This window comes from Triturus cristatus, chromosome 2_1, assembly GCF_964204655.1.
Source record: "Triturus cristatus chromosome 2_1, aTriCri1.1, whole genome shotgun sequence".
Taxonomy (NCBI): Eukaryota; Metazoa; Chordata; class Amphibia; order Caudata; family Salamandridae; genus Triturus; species Triturus cristatus.
This window is the reverse complement of record NC_140581.1, coordinates 1104251138-1104269345: the sequence shown is the minus strand read 5'-3', so window position 1 is coordinate 1104269345 and position 18208 is coordinate 1104251138. Positions and strand designations below refer to the sequence as shown.

At 48.2% G+C, this 18208-nt stretch overlaps 1 protein-coding gene across 4 annotated transcripts in view; it reads left to right on the top strand.

Moving 5' to 3' along the window:
- LOC146866435 (poly [ADP-ribose] polymerase tankyrase-1) overlaps nucleotides 1-18208 on the top strand; it is a 555840-nt gene that overhangs the window by 366635 nt on the left and 170997 nt on the right. For all 4 annotated transcript variants that reach the window (XM_085636500.1, XM_085636501.1, XM_085636499.1 and 1 more), the window contains one exon: nucleotides 2482-2647. In XM_085636500.1, the coding sequence (XP_085492626.1) occupies nucleotides 2482-2647 (166 nt within the window). The remainder of the gene's footprint in view (nucleotides 1-2481; nucleotides 2648-18208) is intronic.

Below are 18208 nucleotides of genomic sequence, written 5' to 3'. Positions count from 1 at the left end.
GACTCTCATACAACTGTGATGATAATTCTCTTCTCTGCTGAGAGCCTTGTGGCTATGGCCAGGGATTCCAGTGCCATCAGAAAGAGCAGCAGAGACCAAAGGCAACCTGCACTCGTGCCTCAGTAGATTCTGAACTGGTATCATATACATATCCTACAGTTTACTGAGACAGTGGGTTTTTATTAATGCTGTCTTATTTTTGGATAAAATTTAGTTCCAGACCTTCCCTTTCTAGGAACTCGATTGAATGACTTCTGGGATCTAAGGAGAGAGCTAATTAGTTATCCCTCACTTTCCACAAAAGATGCATGAATTTCGTCAGATAGATCTTTTGAGGACCATTCAGTCACAAAGCCAAGCTGTAAAATTTCCAGCTGACTGGTCCGAAGTTTGTGAATTATGGCACAGGTTTTCTGTGTACTAAGCTGCTTCCCTATGAGGATATATTGATTTCAGTTTTCCCTTGTTAAAACTGGGGAAAATGAGAAGCTGTTTTTTGACAGTATTACCGCTTAATTTTATAAATACATTCTCAATTTTATCATTTAAAAAAAAATCTATTTTTCATATAAAATTGATTTTAAAAGTTAAAATGTGTTAAGCAGTTGTTGCCTTTTTCAGAGATGTTTGTTTTATGCTTTGTTTGAAAAGTTTATTTGATCAGGTTGTAATGGTGTTCTGGGAACTCACACATTGACGGGACTGTCCAGTGTTTATAAATTTAGGGCCACGTGTACAAAGATTCCCATTTTCGATTTCCTAATAGCAATTTTTTTGTGATTTGGTATTAGAAATTCGCAAACAGCTATGAACTACAGTGTGTTTAACACTGTTTGCGGTTCCCAATTGCAACCCATTTGAAATCGCCCAAAAACACAGGGATGGTGGCCTGCTGGGTACAGCAGACCACCATGTCTGTGTTTTCTTTTAAATAAAGCAACATCAACATTTTTTCTCAATGCAGCCTGTTTTCCTTATAGTAAAATGAGATACGTGTTAAAAACAAAAAGGAAAAGTTCTCTTTTCATTTTTTAAGAGTAGGCAGTAGTCCATGGGATCACTGCCTACTCTTAAAAAGCTTTTTCGCATACCTTCACAAAGGGGAAGAGGTCCTTTGGGGACCCCTTCCCATTTGCGAATGAGTTACCTCCAACTTGATGTTGGTGGTAACATATGAATGTTTTGCGACCACATTTCAGTCGCAAAACATTCATACATACACCTGTGAGTTGCTGTTAGGAAGGGACACCATTAACATTCCCTTTCCTAATACGGAATTGCTAGCCGTTTTTGCTATTCAGTAATAACTTATCAAATTGCAAAATTGGGTTTGGTACATGTGAAAGGGCTTTTTTGCAATTGCAAACGGCCCAATTCTTTGAACTGGGCTATTTGCAACAGGCTAAAATCTTTTGTACATATGGCCCTTAATGAAGATGCCCTTGATAGAATTGCAATTACTGGTAAGTGACTTTTTCTTTTATAATTTTTGGAATGGGAAATAACGGCCTTGGCACATCAAAACCGGATATCACGCCCTCATTGCTTTCAGCCACTGGGAAGCCAAAATTCAGAAGAGAAATGGTTACAGCACACACTAGCAGGCTAATACTGGCAACTAACACCTTCAGTGCGGGGATGCCACTGCAAGCCAGTGCATGGAACACCACATACACCCAATAACTACAAATGACTGGCTTGTAGTTCAAATTAAAATCGAGAGGGAAACAAGCAGTTATTTAGTGCCTGCTTAAATATTATGGATGAACATTCACATCTTCCCTTTGTTGCTACTATTCGATTCATGTTTATTAATCATTAAAAGATCCCAAGAACTGCAGTTTTTCAGCATTGGTTTCTTTAATTGATTCGTATGGGAACTTCCCTTCTCACCAACCGAGTGGTTAGGGATCTTAAAATGCCTTCCATACTCTGAGTCTTTCTCGTTGACTGCAGCAGAAAATGCTCTGATATGGTGACTATAATTTATATATGTAGGATGTGTTGATTATTTCCAGATAGAAGACATTAAATCATTCAAAGCATGTCCGTGTGAGAGCTGTAATGCTTTACAATTAGCCGATAAATACCCTATACCCTTCATATGGTCCCGGACAAATCTTTCTCACCTCAGTCTAATGCATTTACCCTCTGCAGCTCATAGAGGTGCATCCCTTGAGCATTATAGACCTAGAAACTAATCTGTATAAGACCCACAGCAAACTAAAATAAAAGTCAATATCAGCTCAAACTGTGCAGTAAATCCTGTCCCACAATAGCAACAAAAACTGAGGAGACCACACTAAAGGGTGACTCCTCCTTCACAGATATTCACATCCAGGATGACAGTTAATGATTTATGGTCGTTTCTCAATTCATCGGAGTCTGTGTTATGTTACATTTATTTTTGTCTACCTTGACTAGCATCTGCCTTTTGGCTCTCTTTCCCAACCTTCTAAATTTGTCTTTCTTATTGTTTAGCGGTTTGGTTCCTCTGCACAATGCTTGCTCATATGGGCACTATGAGGTAGCAGAGCTGCTAGTGAGGCACGGTGCCTCAGTAAATGTGGCAGACCTATGGAAATTCACCCCTCTCCACGAAGCAGCGGCAAAAGGAAAATATGAAATCTGCAAGCTTCTCCTGAAAGTATGTAATTGAAGATTTGTTTAATTATGCAAAATTGCAAATTTAGATGCATTATTATATACATGCACATAAATTATTTCTCACTGTACTGTACAAATACCCTGAAGTGATGTGGAGGAAAAGATGTTGCTTCAAGTTATAATTGGTCTGGTATTCAATTAACATTTGATTTTGCATCATGGGATCTTCATTGATAATCAACAGTGCTTGAATTATTCGCTGCGTCCCGTTGGCACCCCAGAACACTTTAAATCTGTATTCGTCCTTATAACATTATGTAGAGGGTACCAATATCCATGTGTGCATACGAAGTGAACCCACCCTATATTCCTATCCAAGGCAAAAACTCCAAGACCATTTTGAAATTGTAATACAGCATTTTAAATACGAAACCTATAAGACTGTTTAAAATTGTGTGAAAACATTGCAGCCTTACTTTATGAAGTAGTAAACAAAAAGACTCCTGTGCCTGTGAGTGGACCGTCCACTGCCCGTGTTGGATCTTACTGGCAGTTGTCTTCCTCAGACAGGACTTTTTTTCTGACTCCTTGAGAGAAGGAACATAGAACACATGGAGGTTTCACACGTTGTACTTTTTCTTAGGTTTTTCCTTCATTTAATTTTTTTCTACTTCACTCAACATCTTTACATCTCAGCTTTAAGTAATCTTACTTTTTCTGAAGATTTGATATTTTTCCTTGTCAAAATACCTTCACTTTTCTTGAGGTGCCCATCCTGTGGCAGAAAAAAGGCAGCATTAGACCCATGAGCTCTGTGTGGTGTTTACATTGCTCACATTCGAACAAGCAATGGGAGTTTTGCCTTGGTGTCCAAGGGGACATTAAAATACAGAGAAGACACTAGTTTCAGGTGAAACATGAAGAAATGGTGACTAAAGGAGAAGAAGAACAAAAGGGTTGAGGAATCACCCAGCCAGTTGCAAGCTAAGATGCCTTCTCCTCAAAAAAGAGTTCCCAAGAAGATCTAATGAAAGAAGGAAAAAAGATGACGGGCAACAGTTATCGCCACATACTCCTACAACGTCAAAGATGTCTATGTCAGAATCCACCGAGTTAGCTTTTGACGGATGGTTCATCAACAGCATGACACAGGTCAGTTGACACCATTGACATCAAGACCCTCAAAAGACTTAACCTCAATGTAGAAAGCTGCTCCTTTATACGATATATCAAAATAAGATATATTGTGTAAAGAGTCCAGAGGTTCCCTCATGAGTGGACAAGGGTCTTGCCATGGCAATTCCAAGGTGCTCTGCTATGGGGTAGTGTGGTTGAGCAGCCCTAGGCTTATTGCTGAGAAGTGCAAGACAACTGAACAGACACACATTGGTCCATAAATGATACACAACTCAAGGAGGAGATCCACATCAATTTATATAAACATAACAAGTACCTTTATATATGTTTAGGCTTCAGAAGCAAATAAGTCAGTTAAGTACATTTTTTAAATATGAATTCTTTTTAGTTCAAAAAGTCAACAGTGCAGTTTCTGGAAGCTACAATGTTATCCTATGGAAGTAAAAGTCAATACAGCACCCAGGTATAGTACAGCGACTTGTTGAATCCTTCTCCAGGAGTAAAAGTGAGTGGAGGACAAGGTACAAGGCAGCACCAGCAGATCACCACCAGCGGCAGTAGGGCGGCCTGGGACAGAGGGGTAAAACAGCGTTGAGTCCCTGATGTTGCTCTACGGAGTCACAGTGAAAAGAGGCTGCAAGTTTTGACTGGGGGACCAGTCTGAAAGAAACAGTTAGTTATAGATTCCTTACCTTAGAATCTTCCCCAGGCGTCAGACTGGATCCGGAAAGTTTTTCGTCAGCAGTACCCCGAACGGTGGCGTCGGTCGACTCTGCGTTCGGCGTCGTGGTCACCCGGATGCCGTTGCGGTAGCTACATAGATGTCGCCCTCGCATGCTAACATCAGTTCTTTCTTTTTCCGCACAAGCAAGCGCAGATCCGGAGTGTGAGAAAGTGGGTTTCTGTTGCAGTAACCCCCCCTTTTTTTGCCTAATAGCTGATGCACTTTTCCTTGTTGTGCCCTGGGCTCCTGCCAATCATGTGCCCAGGGCCTATGTTCCTTCCTTAAAACACACAAACTCCCAATTGGCAAACCCTGGCCACATGTCAGCCCCTGGTAAATGGTACCCTAGGTACCCAGGGCCTTGTGACCAGGGAAGGCCTCTAAGGGCTGCAGCACTCATTGTGCCACCCTTAGAGGCCCTGTACCCTTACACACACACACTGCCTTTGCAGGCTGAGTGTCTGGGTGCAGGACAAAACAAAGAGTCGACATGGCACACCTCTCTGTGTGCCGTGCCCATCACCTACACTGCCAAGGCATATGTCAGCCACCCCTCTGGCTGGGTGCCTTATGCCTATGGTGTGGGCACAGGAGCAGGAGCCCTGTGCCCCTACAGTACCCAGGTCCATTCCTGGGCACTGTAAGTACAGTGCTGCCTTTTACAAGTACATGGTGCTGAGAGCTCGTCAAACACGAACTCCACAGCACCATAATGGCAACACTGAAGACTGGGAAGTTTGGTATCAAACTTCTCAGCACATTAAACCCAAACTGATGCCAGTGTGGGATTTAATGTACTAAGCACCCCAGAGGGCATCTTAGAGATGCCCCCTTACAGCTAACCTACAATCCACGTCTGCTCTGAGGCTGCCCAGGCTGCCACACAGCAGACACGTTGCTGGACCCCTGGGTGGGAGAGCCCCTGCTCTCCCGGGCCTGCAACAATGCACATCCTGGGTGAGGTGAGAAATCTCCTCCCCCAGGATGAGCAAAGGGAAGCTTCAAAGGCATGCCGCCAGTTGGAGTTTCCCCAGGCCACTGCAACCCCCCACTCTGGCAGGAAGCTTGGCCGGAAACCCCATACAAGGACAGGGGATGTGCCAGCCTGCCCACCCCACCCCTCAGGTGGGGGAGGCGAGGTGAAGCACATCTCCGGGCTCTCGCCATCTTGAAGATGGGAGGCCCTACCCTATCAGGATTAGGCTACTGCCCCCCTCCCACAGGAGAGAGGCAGGATAGGGGGTGTACCCACCCCAGGACAAGGACCCATTGGTCCCTGGCCTTCACCTACCTGTAACGCCCCTAAATCTAGTATTTAGGGGCCCCCTGAACCTTCCTTCCCCAGATCCCAGATTCGAAACTACAAGAAGAGCAAGAAGAACAAAGACCTGCCCTGCAGCTGCTAAAAAGAGGAAGACACCAACTGCTTTGGCCCCAGCCCTACCGGCCTGTCGACCCTCGAACCTGCTCCAGCGCGGCATCTCTTGTGGCCAGCAACCTCAAAAACCCCGGAGGACCTGGCTACCTTCGAACTCTAAAGCCCCTGGGACTCCCATGAGTAGAGGCTCTACTCAGAAACCTATCTCTAACCCCTGGCAGCAGCCCGGAACCGCGAACCCAGCACACTCTGCACCAGCCAAGCCTGGCCAGTGCCGGAGTGAACAAAGACCCTGAGGACGACCCCACGGCGACTGTGACCCCGAGTCCGGCACCCAAGGACCCCCCTCGACATTCCGGAAGAAGTCTGCAGCCTCAGAACAGAGTGCCACCCCAACCGCGATCAACAAGAGGGTAAGATTCCCGACATCAAAAGGCACCCCTGCACCCGGCGCCCTGCGGCCCCCTGTGCCCAATCCCGGGGTACCCACCTAACCTACAACTACCCAACTTACCTCTCGAAGTGGTGGTGGCATCTGAAGCATCCTCGTCCCCGAGCTTGCAGCCTTTTTCCAAACCGGAACATTCCCATTGACTTCCATTGAGCGCCCGAAGGCTCAAAAGCACCCTGCACCCAGCCGCCCGAGTGGCCCTGGCAGTGCACTCTCTACACTAACCTACGTCCCCACTTGCCCTGAGTAAGTGACCAGGAGCCCAGCTCCCACAGCCGCGTGGCCTGCCAGACAGCAGCCACCAACCAAGGCTCCCCTATCCCTCATAGGATAACATTGGGCCTAACTCTCTCTGCACCCGGCCGTCCTGAAGCCGCTGAGGGTGAACCAACTGTACCTACCTGACACTGGGGGACCCCTGAGTCAATGCCCGGAATTTCAACTCTGCCAGTCGGGTACTTACCCTTAAAACCGCTAACTTCATTTTCCTCATAGGGTAACATTGACTGGCTTTTTCTTGAAAAATCTTTCAAAACTACAAATATTCACTAAAAATCAGCCAAGTGACAAAAACGAATTTACTCACCTGCTCTTAGGTGAGCTCCCAGTGCTGGATCTTGGTGCCCAGCCCTGACTCTGAAAAGTGTCCACAACTGTACTTACCTCTAACTCATTTTTCTTCCATAGGAAACCATTGTCTGCTTTTCTGTGAAATTTCTTCTAAGTGTCTATTTTTGCAAAATTGAAATATTCTTTTAAAATCGTACCATTTCTGCAAACGAAATTACTTACCTGTTTCTGATAAGGACCCCAGTCCTGGGTCTAGGTACCCAGTCCTGGATTACTAAAGTAACGATAAAGTACTCTACCTGCAATTTGAATTTCTTGCCATAGAGATCCATTGAATGTTTTCTTTGAAATATTTTCTAAGTGCTAACTTTTGAAATAGCTAAATATTATTTAAAAATCATTACAGTTATTAAGTCGACTTTCATCACTTGATTCTGAGTACTGACCCAGAGCTGGATCTAGAAGCCAGACCTGGAATTTCAAAAGTAATCTGAAAAGTAATTTATTACAAGATAACCTGAATTTACCATTGAGCTCAATGCATTGTTATGTTTAGGAAATAGGATTGTTTATTGCAACCAACTGTGACTGTTTACAAAAATCCATTGCTTATTGCAAAAGTATTTATATTCAATCTCTCATTCTGAGAAAAGTATATTTTTATTCCCTTTGTGGTTCTAAAAATAAAACAAGCATATATTTTATATATATAAACCATTGGCCTAGAGTTCAGTTATTGAGTGTGTGAAACCATTTGCTGACTGAGTGTGTACAATAAATGCTTTACACTGTCCTCAGGTACTGCCTTACTGCTCGACCAAGCTACCACTTTTGAGAGTAAGGTCATACCTAACTTTGACCTCTATCAGCCTCTGGGGGACTGTGGACTCTGTACACCCTGTACCCATTAGGGAACAGTATATACAGAGCCACTTTCTCACATTGGTGGATCAGCGGTGGGATACAAACTTGCATTTGTTGGACTACTTGGTTACCATCTGATCACACGACAGAACTCTTAAAAATTGGCTTTAGAATTCTGATTGGTTTTTCCAAAATTACTAAAAGTCTTGCTAGGGCCTTGGTTAAGTCCCATTAGAATTTTAGAAAAATAAAAGTCACTATAGTCAGGGTAGAGGGTTAGAACTGTCAGGTTAGAATGTCTCAAACAAACCCAGCTATTAGTGATAATAATAACATGGACCTGGTGGAGGAGCTCGACCTCACACCTTACTTACACTTGTCTTTCAAGGAATTGAGGTCCTTATGTAAACTCAAAAATTTACAAATGGGTCTGCATCCAACCAAACAAGGGCTCCAGGAGCTCCTGGCTGAGTATGCTAAAGACCACCCATCTGAACATGGTGATGGCCAGTCAGATGAGGAAAGGGAAACAGAGGAGGTGGACAACAACCTCCCCATACTATTCCCTAGGGAGGAGATGGCACCCATACCCTCCAACACAAGAATTAGCATCTGGGCACCTAGAGACCACACAGGTGGCTCTGGTCCCAGAGACAACACTGGGGGACCCCCCAGTGAAGGGGACAGCCTTGTGAGGCTGGCCAAAAGAATAGATCTAGAGTCCAGGCTCCTGGCTCTAGAAAAGGAAAGGAGAGAGATGGGTTTAGCACCCATCAATGGTGGCAGCAATAATAAAAACAAGGATAGGGAGGAAACTTCTGACCTTAAAATCCCCAAAGGGATTGTCCCTAAATTTGAGGAAGGTGATGATATCACCAAATGGTTCACAGCCTTTGAGAGGGCTTGTGATATCAGAAAAGTAAAGAAACCTCTCTGGGGGGCACTCCTATGGGAACTGTTCTCTGGTAACTGCAGAGACGGGCTTCTGACCCTCTCTGGGCCAGAAGCAGGATCCTATGACCTCATGAAGGAAGCTCTGATTGAGGGATTTGGATTCACCACTGAGGAGTATAGAATTAGATTCAGGGGGGCTCACAAAACCCAGACCCAGTCCTGGATTGATTTTGTAGATTTCTCAGTGAAGACACTGGATGGTTGGTTAGCTGGACATGGTGTGCAGGATTTTACTGGATTGTACAATTTATTCATGAAGGAACATATTTTGAGTAACTGCACAAATGAAAAGTTGCATCAGCATTTGGTAGACCTAGGTCTAAAATCCCCCCAAGAATTGGGAAAAAAGGCAGACCACTGGGTCAAGACTAGGGTGACTAGGACGTCCACTGGGAGGGACCAGAACCAAGGGGTCCCAAAGCCTCCCCAGAAGAAAGAGAGTGAACCCCTTGTGGATAAAAGAAAGGAGTCCCAGGTAGCCCCCCAAAAACCTGACCAGGAGGGTGGGCCCAAAGACACCTCACAAACTAAACCAGGGTACCAAGGTAAGAATTGGGATCCCAACAGAATATGGTGTTTCAACTGTCAGAAGGCTGGACACCACACCCAGGACTCTAGCTGTCCTAAAAATAAGGTTCCTAGTACAGCTCCAGGGGTGACTAGTGTAGCCCCAGGGGTTGCCAGTGTAGCTTGGGAGGGAGGGTCCTCAGATGAGGAAGTCCTCCTAGCTTTCAACTGGGGAATGGGCCCAAGAAGCAAGCTGGAGATCCCAGAAGGAAGTAGACACTTCCACCACCTACTGGTGAATGGAATCCCAGCCACTGCCCTGAGAGATACCTGTGCCAGTCACACTGTGGTACATGACAGGTTGGTATTCCCACACCAATATGTCCCAGGGGAAACAAGAAGGGTAAGAACTGTCCCAGGGGGAGTCACTGTTAGGCCTGTGGCTATAGTGCCCCTAGCCACAGCTGGGTCCCTTAGATGGAGAAAAGTGATAGTCAGTAAAAACCTCCCCCTTGATTGTCTCTTGGGGAATGATCACTTAGATGTGGAACTGAGCCAAAGAGAGGTGCTGGCCCAATGCCAGGCCTCGCCCAAAGAACCTGTGGGGGCTCAACCTGCAGTCAGTGCAGCTGAGTCCCAAAAGAGTGAGAAGAAACAGGGTAGGAAAGGTGGGCAACTGTTAGCCACAGTTCCAGAGAGCCAGGGAGATTCTATCCCAGTAAGGGAAAACTCCCAAAATGGCACTGGTAAAGCCCCCCCTAGCCAACAGCAAGACCTGACTAGTCAGGCAACTGTCCAGCCTGAATTAGTGGCTCCTCAGGTGGCAGAACAAGGGGTAGAGGAGGGGTGTTCCCTACCAAGAGTAGGGACCCCCTATCCTCAAACAGACCAACAGCCAGGACCCAAAGAGAACTATAAAATAGCCCCCTCACTTGCCAGTCAGGAGCTAAAGGTGTGGTTCTGGGCACTGACAGCTGTCAGCAGCCTCTGCTGGGTGTTAGCCTTCATGGCAGCCCTATCCTTGGCATGGTGGCCTAACCCCCTGCCAAATAGCAAGTCAGGCCCCCTGACCTTATTGGTCATGGTGGGGTTGCTCAAGGTGTGGGTAGCCTCTGTGGGTAAGCTGGGCCTAGCCCCTGGCTAAGTTAGAAACTACCGAGGTATACACCTCTAAACCCAAAATAGAAAGATGGGACCAGGACAGTAAAAGACAAGGAGAGGAGCCTTGGGAGTTAGGTCCTGAAACTAATAAGACAGGCCAGCTCCCCAAAGGGACTGACCTAGGCAGAAGGATGTAAGGCAGAGTAGGCCCTGCAACTTTCAAACCACTTCCCCAACTCTTCCTCGCCTGAAAGACTAGGTAGACTCTCCCAGCTTTGGCAGAAGTCTCCTGGCCTTTGGGCTGGGGGGTGCTTGTGTGAGAAAGTGGGTTTCTGTTGCAGTAACCCCCCCTTTTTTTGCCTAATAGCTGATGCACTTTTCCTTGTTGTGCCCTGGGCTCCTGCCAATCAGGTGCCCAGGGCCTATGTTCCTTCCTTAAAACACACAAACTCCCAATTGGCAAACCCTGGCCACATGTCAGCCCCTGGTAAATGGTACCCTAGGTACCCAGGGCCTTGTGACCAGGGAAGGCCTCTAAGGGCTGCAGCACTCATTGTGCCACCCTTAGAGGCCCTGTACCCTTACACACACACACACTGCATTTGCAGGCTGAGTGTCTGGGTGCAGGACAAAACAAAGAGTCGACATGGCACACCTCTCTGTGTGCCGTGCCCATCACCTACACTGCCAAGGCATATGTCAGCCACCCCTCTGGCTGGGTGCCTTATGCCTATGGTGTGGGCACAGGAGCAGGAGCCCTGTGCCCCTACAGTACCCAGGTCCATTCCTGGGCACTGTAAGTACAGTGCTGCCTTTTACAAGTACATGGTGCTGAGAGCTCGTCAAACACGAACTCCACAGCACCATAATGGCAACACTGAAGACTGGAAAGTTTGGTATCAAACTTCTCAGCACATTAAACCCACACTGATGCCAGTGTGGGATTTAATGTACTAAGCACCCCAGAGGGCATCTTAGAGATGCCCCCTTACAGCTAACCTACAATCCACGTCTGCTCTGAGGCTGCCCAGGCTGCCACACAGCAGACACGTTGCTGGACCCCTGGGTGGGAGAGCCCCTGTTCTCCCGGGCCTGCAACAATGCACATCCTGGGTGAGGTGAGAAATCTCCTCCCCCAGGATGAGCAAAGGGAAGCTTCAAAGGCATGCCGCCAGTTGGAGTTTCCCCAGGCCACTGCAACCCCCCACTCTGGCAGGAAGCTTGGCCGGAAACCCCATACAAGGACAGGGGATGTGCCAGCCTGCCCACCCCACCCCTCAGGTGGGGGAGGCGAGGTGAAGCACATCTCCGGGCTCTCGCCATCTTGAAGATGGGAGGCCCTACCCTATCAGGATTAGGCTACTGCCCCCCTCCCACAGGAGAGAGGCAGGATAGGGGGTGTACCCACCCCAGGACAAGGACCCATTGGTCCCTGGCCTTCACCTACCTGTAACGCCCCTAAATCTAGTATTTAGGGGCCCCCTGAACCTTCCTTCCCCAGATCCCAGATTCGAAACTACAAGAAGAGCAAGAAGAACAAAGACCTGCCCTGCAGCTGCTAAAAAGAGGAAGACACCAACTGCTTTGGCCCCAGCCCTACCGGCCTGTCGACCCTCGAACCTGCTCCTGCTCCAGCGCGGCATCTCTTGTGGCCAGCAACCTCAAAAACCCCGGAGGACCTGGCTACCTTCGAACTCTAAAGCCCCTGGGACTCCCATGAGTAGAGGCTCTACTCAGAAACCTATCTCTAACCCCTGGCAGCAGCCCGGAACCGCGAACCCAGCACACTCTGCACCAGCCAAGCCTGGCCAGTGCCGGAGTGAACAAAGACCCTGAGGACGACCCCACGGCGACTGTGACCCCGAGTCCGGCACCCAAGGACCCCCCTCGACATTCCGGAAGAAGTCTGCAGCCTCAGAACAGAGTGCCACCCCAACCGCGATCAACAAGAGGGTAAGATTCCCGACATCAAAAGGCACCCCTGCACCCGGCGCCCTGCGGCCCCCTGTGCCCAATCCCGGGGTACCCACCTAACCTACAACTACCCAACTTACCTCTCGAAGTGGTGGTGGCATCTGAAGCATCCTCGTCCCCGAGCTTGCAGCCTTTTTCCAAACCGGAACATTCCCATTGACTTCCATTGAGCGCCCGAAGGCTCAAAAGCACCCTGCACCCAGCCGCCCGAGTGGCCCTGGCAGTGCACTCTCTACACTAACCTACGTCCCCACTTGCCCTGAGTAAGTGACCAGGAGCCCAGCTCCCACAGCCGCGTGGCTTGCCAGACAGCAGCCACCAACCAAGGCCCCCCTATCCCTCATAGGATAACATTGGGCCGAACTCTCTGCACCCGGCCGTCCTGAAGCCGCTGAGGGTGAACCAACTGTACCTGCCTGACACTGGGGGACCCCTGAGTCTATGCCCGGAATTTCAACTCTGCCAGTCGGGTACTTACCCTTAAAACCGCTAACTTCATTTTCCTCATAGGGTAACATTGTCTGGCTTTTTCTTGAAAAATCTTCTAAGTGTGAACTTTTCAAAACTACAAATATTCACTAAAAATCAGCCAAGTGACAAAAACGAATTTACTCACCTGCTCTTAGGTGAGCTCCCAGTGCTGGATCTTGGTGCCCAGCCCTGACTCTGAAAAGTGTCCACAACTGTACTTACCTCTAACTCATTTTTCTTCCATAGGAAACCATTGTCTGCTTTTCTGTGAAATTTCTTCTAAGTGTCTATTTTTGCAAAATTGAAATATTCTTTTAAAATCGTACCATTTCTGCAAACGAAATTACTTACCTGTTTCTGATAAGGACCCCAGTCCTGGGTCTAGGTACCCAGTCCTGGATTACTAAAGTAACGATAAAGTACTCTACCTGCAATTTGAATTTCTTGCCATAGAGATCCATTGAATGTTTTCTTTGAAATATTTTCTAAGTGCTAACTTTTGAAATAGCTAAATATTATTTAAAAATCATTACAGTTATTAAGTCGACTTTCATCACTTGATTCTGAGTACTGACCCAGAGCTGGATCTAGAAGCCAGACCTGGAATTTCAAAAGTAATCTGAAAAGTAATTTATTACAAGATAACCTGAATTTACCATTGAGCTCAATGCATTGTTATGTTTAGGAAATAGGATTGTTTATTGCAACCAACTGTGACTGTTTACAAAAATCCATTGCTTATTGCAAAAGTATTTATATTCAATCTCTCATTCTGAGAAAAGTATATTTTTATTCCCTTTGTGGTTCTAAAAATAAAACAAGCATATATTTTATATATATAAACCATTGGCCTAGAGTTCAGTTATTGAGTGTGTGAAACCATTTGCTGACTGAGTGTGTACAATAAATGCTTTACACTGTCCTCAGGTACTGCCTTACTGCTCGACCAAGCTACCACTTTTGAGAGTAAGGTCATACCTAACTTTGACCTCTATCAGCCTCTGGGGGACTGTGGACTCTGTACACCCTGTACCCATTAGGGAACAGTATATACAGAGCCACTTTCTCACATTGGTGGATCAGCGGTGGGATACAAACTTGCATTTGTTGGACTACTTGGTTACCATCTGATCACACGACAGAACTCTTAAAAATTGGCTTTAGAATTCTGATTGGTTTTTCCAAAATTACTAAAAGTCTTGCTAGGGCCTTGGTTAAGTCCCATTAGAATTTTAGAAAAATAAAAGTCACTATAGTCAGGGTAGAGGGTTAGAACTGTCAGGTTAGAATGTCTCAAACAAACCCAGCTATTAGTGATAATAATAACATGGACCTGGTGGAGGAGCTCGACCTCACACCTTACTTACACTTGTCTTTCAAGGAATTGAGGTCCTTATGTAAACTCAAAAATTTACAAATGGGTCTGCATCCAACCAAACAAGGGCTCCAGGAGCTCCTGGCTGAGTATGCTAAAGACCACCCATCTGAACATGGTGATGGCCAGTCAGATGAGGAAAGGGAAACAGAGGAGGTGGACAACAACCTCCCCATACTATTCCCTAGGGAGGAGATGGCACCCATACCCTCCAACACAAGAATTAGCATCTGGGCACCTAGAGACCACACAGGTGGCTCTGGTCCCAGAGACAACACTGGGGGACCCCCCAGTGAAGGGGACAGCCTTGTGAGGCTGGCCAAAAGAATAGATCTAGAGTCCAGGCTCCTGGCTCTAGAAAAGGAAAGGAGAGAGATGGGTTTAGCACCCATCAATGGTGGCAGCAATAATAAAAACAAGGATAGGGAGGAAACTTCTGACCTTAAAATCCCCAAAGGGATTGTCCCTAAATTTGAGGAAGGTGATGATATCACCAAATGGTTCACAGCCTTTGAGAGGGCTTGTGATATCAGAAAAGTAAAGAAACCTCTCTGGGGGGCACTCCTATGGGAACTGTTCTCTGGTAACTGCAGAGACGGGCTTCTGACCCTCTCTGGGCCAGAAGCAGGATCCTATGACCTCATGAAGGAAGCTCTGATTGAGGGATTTGGATTCACCACTGAGGAGTATAGAATTAGATTCAGGGGGGCTCACAAAACCCAGACCCAGTCCTGGATTGATTTTGTAGATTTCTCAGTGAAGACACTGGATGGTTGGTTAGCTGGACATGGTGTGCAGGATTTTACTGGATTGTACAATTTATTCATGAAGGAACATATTTTGAGTAACTGCACAAATGAAAAGTTGCATCAGCATTTGGTAGACCTAGGTCTAAAATCCCCCCAAGAATTGGGAAAAAAGGCAGACCACTGGGTCAAGACTAGGGTGACTAGGACGTCCACTGGGAGGGACCAGAACCAAGGGGTCCCAAAGCCTCCCCAGAAGAAAGAGAGTGAACCCCTTGTGGATAAAAGAAAGGAGTCCCAGGTAGCCCCCCAAAAACCTGACCAGGAGGGTGGGCCCAAAGACACCTCACAAACTAAACCAGGGTACCAAGGTAAGAATTGGGATCCCAACAGAATATGGTGTTTCAACTGTCAGAAGGCTGGACACCACACCCAGGACTCTAGCTGTCCTAAAAATAAGGTTCCTAGTACAGCTCCAGGGGTGACTAGTGTAGCCCCAGGGGTTGCCAGTGTAGCTTGGGAGGGAGGGTCCTCAGATGAGGAAGTCCTCCTAGCTTTCAACTGGGGAATGGGCCCAAGAAGCAAGCTGGAGATCCCAGAAGGAAGTAGACACTTCCACCACCTACTGGTGAATGGAATCCCAGCCACTGCCCTGAGAGATACCTGTGCCAGTCACACTGTGGTACATGACAGGTTGGTATTCCCACACCAATATGTCCCAGGGGAAACAAGAAGGGTAAGAACTGTCCCAGGGGGAGTCACTGTTAGGCCTGTGGCTATAGTGCCCCTAGCCACAGCTGGGTCCCTTAGATGGAGAAAAGTGATAGTCAGTAAAAACCTCCCCCTTGATTGTCTCTTGGGGAATGATCACTTAGATGTGGAACTGAGCCAAAGAGAGGTGCTGGCCCAATGCCAGGCCTCGCCCAAAGAACCTGTGGGGGCTCAACCTGCAGTCAGTGCAGCTGAGTCCCAAAAGAGTGAGAAGAAACAGGGTAGGAAAGGTGGGCAACTGTTAGCCACAGTTCCAGAGAGCCAGGGAGATTCTATCCCAGTAAGGGAAAACTCCCAAAATGGCACTGGTAAAGCCCCCCCTAGCCAACAGCAAGACCTGACTAGTCAGGCAACTGTCCAGCCTGAATTAGTGGCTCCTCAGGTGGCAGAACAAGGGGTAGAGGAGGGGTGTTCCCTACCAAGAGTAGGGACCCCCTATCCTCAAACAGACCAACAGCCAGGACCCAAAGAGAACTATAAAATAGCCCCCTCACTTGCCAGTCAGGAGCTAAAGGTGTGGTTCTGGGCACTGACAGCTGTCAGCAGCCTCTGCTGGGTGTTAGCCTTCATGGCAGCCCTATCCTTGGCATGGTGGCCTAACCCCCTGCCAAATAGCAAGTCAGGCCCCCTGACCTTATTGGTCATGGTGGGGTTGCTCAAGGTGTGGGTAGCCTCTGTGGGTAAGCTGGGCCTAGCCCCTGGCTAAGTTAGAAACTACCGAGGTATACACCTCTAAACCCAAAATAGAAAGATGGGACCAGGACAGTAAAAGACAAGGAGAGGAGCCTTGGGAGTTAGGTCCTGAAACTAATAAGACAGGCCAGCTCCCCAAAGGGACTGACCTAGGCAGAAGGATGTAAGGCAGAGTAGGCCCTGCAACTTTCAAACCACTTCCCCAACTCTTCCTCGCCTGAAAGACTAGGTAGACTCTCCCAGCTTTGGCAGAAGTCTCCTGGCCTTTGGGCTGGGGGGTGCTTGTGTGAGAAAGTGGGTTTCTGTTGCAGTAACCCCCCCTTTTTTTGCCTAATAGCTGATGCACTTTTCCTTGTTGTGCCCTGGGCTCCTGCCAATCAGGTGCCCAGGGCCTATGTTCCTTCCTTAAAACACACAAACTCCCAATTGGCAAACCCTGGCCACATGTCAGCCCCTGGTAAATGGTACCCTAGGTACCCAGGGCCTTGTGACCAGGGAAGGCCTCTAAGGGCTGCAGCACTCATTGTGCCACCCTTAGAGGCCCTGTACCCTTACACACACACACACTGCATTTGCAGGCTGAGTGTCTGGGTGCAGGACAAAACAAAGAGTCGACATGGCACACCTCTCTGTGTGCCGTGCCCATCACCTACACTGCCAAGGCATATGTCAGCCACCCCTCTGGCTGGGTGCCTTATGCCTATGGTGTGGGCACAGGAGCAGGAGCCCTGTGCCCCTACAGTACCCAGGTCCATTCCTGGGCACTGTAAGTACAGTGCTGCCTTTTACAAGTACATGGTGCTGAGAGCTCGTCAAACACGAACTCCACAGCACCATAATGGCAACACTGAAGACTGGAAAGTTTGGTATCAAACTTCTCAGCACATTAAACCCACACTGATGCCAGTGTGGGATTTAATGTACTAAGCACCCCAGAGGGCATCTTAGAGATGCCCCCTTACAGCTAACCTACAATCCACGTCTGCTCTGAGGCTGCCCAGGCTGCCACACAGCAGACACGTTGCTGGACCCCTGGGTGGGAGAGCCCCTGTTCTCCCGGGCCTGCAACAATGCACATCCTGGGTGAGGTGAGAAATCTCCTCCCCCAGGATGAGCAAAGGGAAGCTTCAAAGGCATGCCGCCAGTTGGAGTTTCCCCAGGCCACTGCAACCCCCCACTCTGGCAGGAAGCTTGGCCGGAAACCCCATACAAGGACAGGGGATGTGCCAGCCTGCCCACCCCACCCCTCAGGTGGGGGAGGCGAGGTGAAGCACATCTCCGGGCTCTCGCCATCTTGAAGATGGGAGGCCCTACCCTATCAGGATTAGGCTACTGCCCCCCTCCCACAGGAGAGAGGCAGGATAGGGGGTGTACCCACCCCAGGACAAGGACCCATTGGTCCCTGGCCTTCACCTACCTGTAACGCCCCTAAATCTAGTATTTAGGGGCCCCCTGAACCTTCCTTCCCCAGATCCCAGATTCGAAACTACAAGAAGAGCAAGAAGAACAAAGACCTGCCCTGCAGCTGCTAAAAAGAGGAAGACACCAACTGCTTTGGCCCCAGCCCTACCGGCCTGTCGACCCTCGAACCTGCTCCTGCTCCAGCGCGGCATCTCTTGTGGCCAGCAACCTCAAAAACCCCGGAGGACCTGGCTACCTTCGAACTCTAAAGCCCCTGGGACTCCCATGAGTAGAGGCTCTACTCAGAAACCTATCTCTAACCCCTGGCAGCAGCCCGGAACCGCGAACCCAGCACACTCTGCACCAGCCAAGCCTGGCCAGTGCCGGAGTGAACAAAGACCCTGAGGACGACCCCACGGCGACTGTGACCCCGAGTCCGGCACCCAAGGACCCCCCTCGACATTCCGGAAGAAGTCTGCAGCCT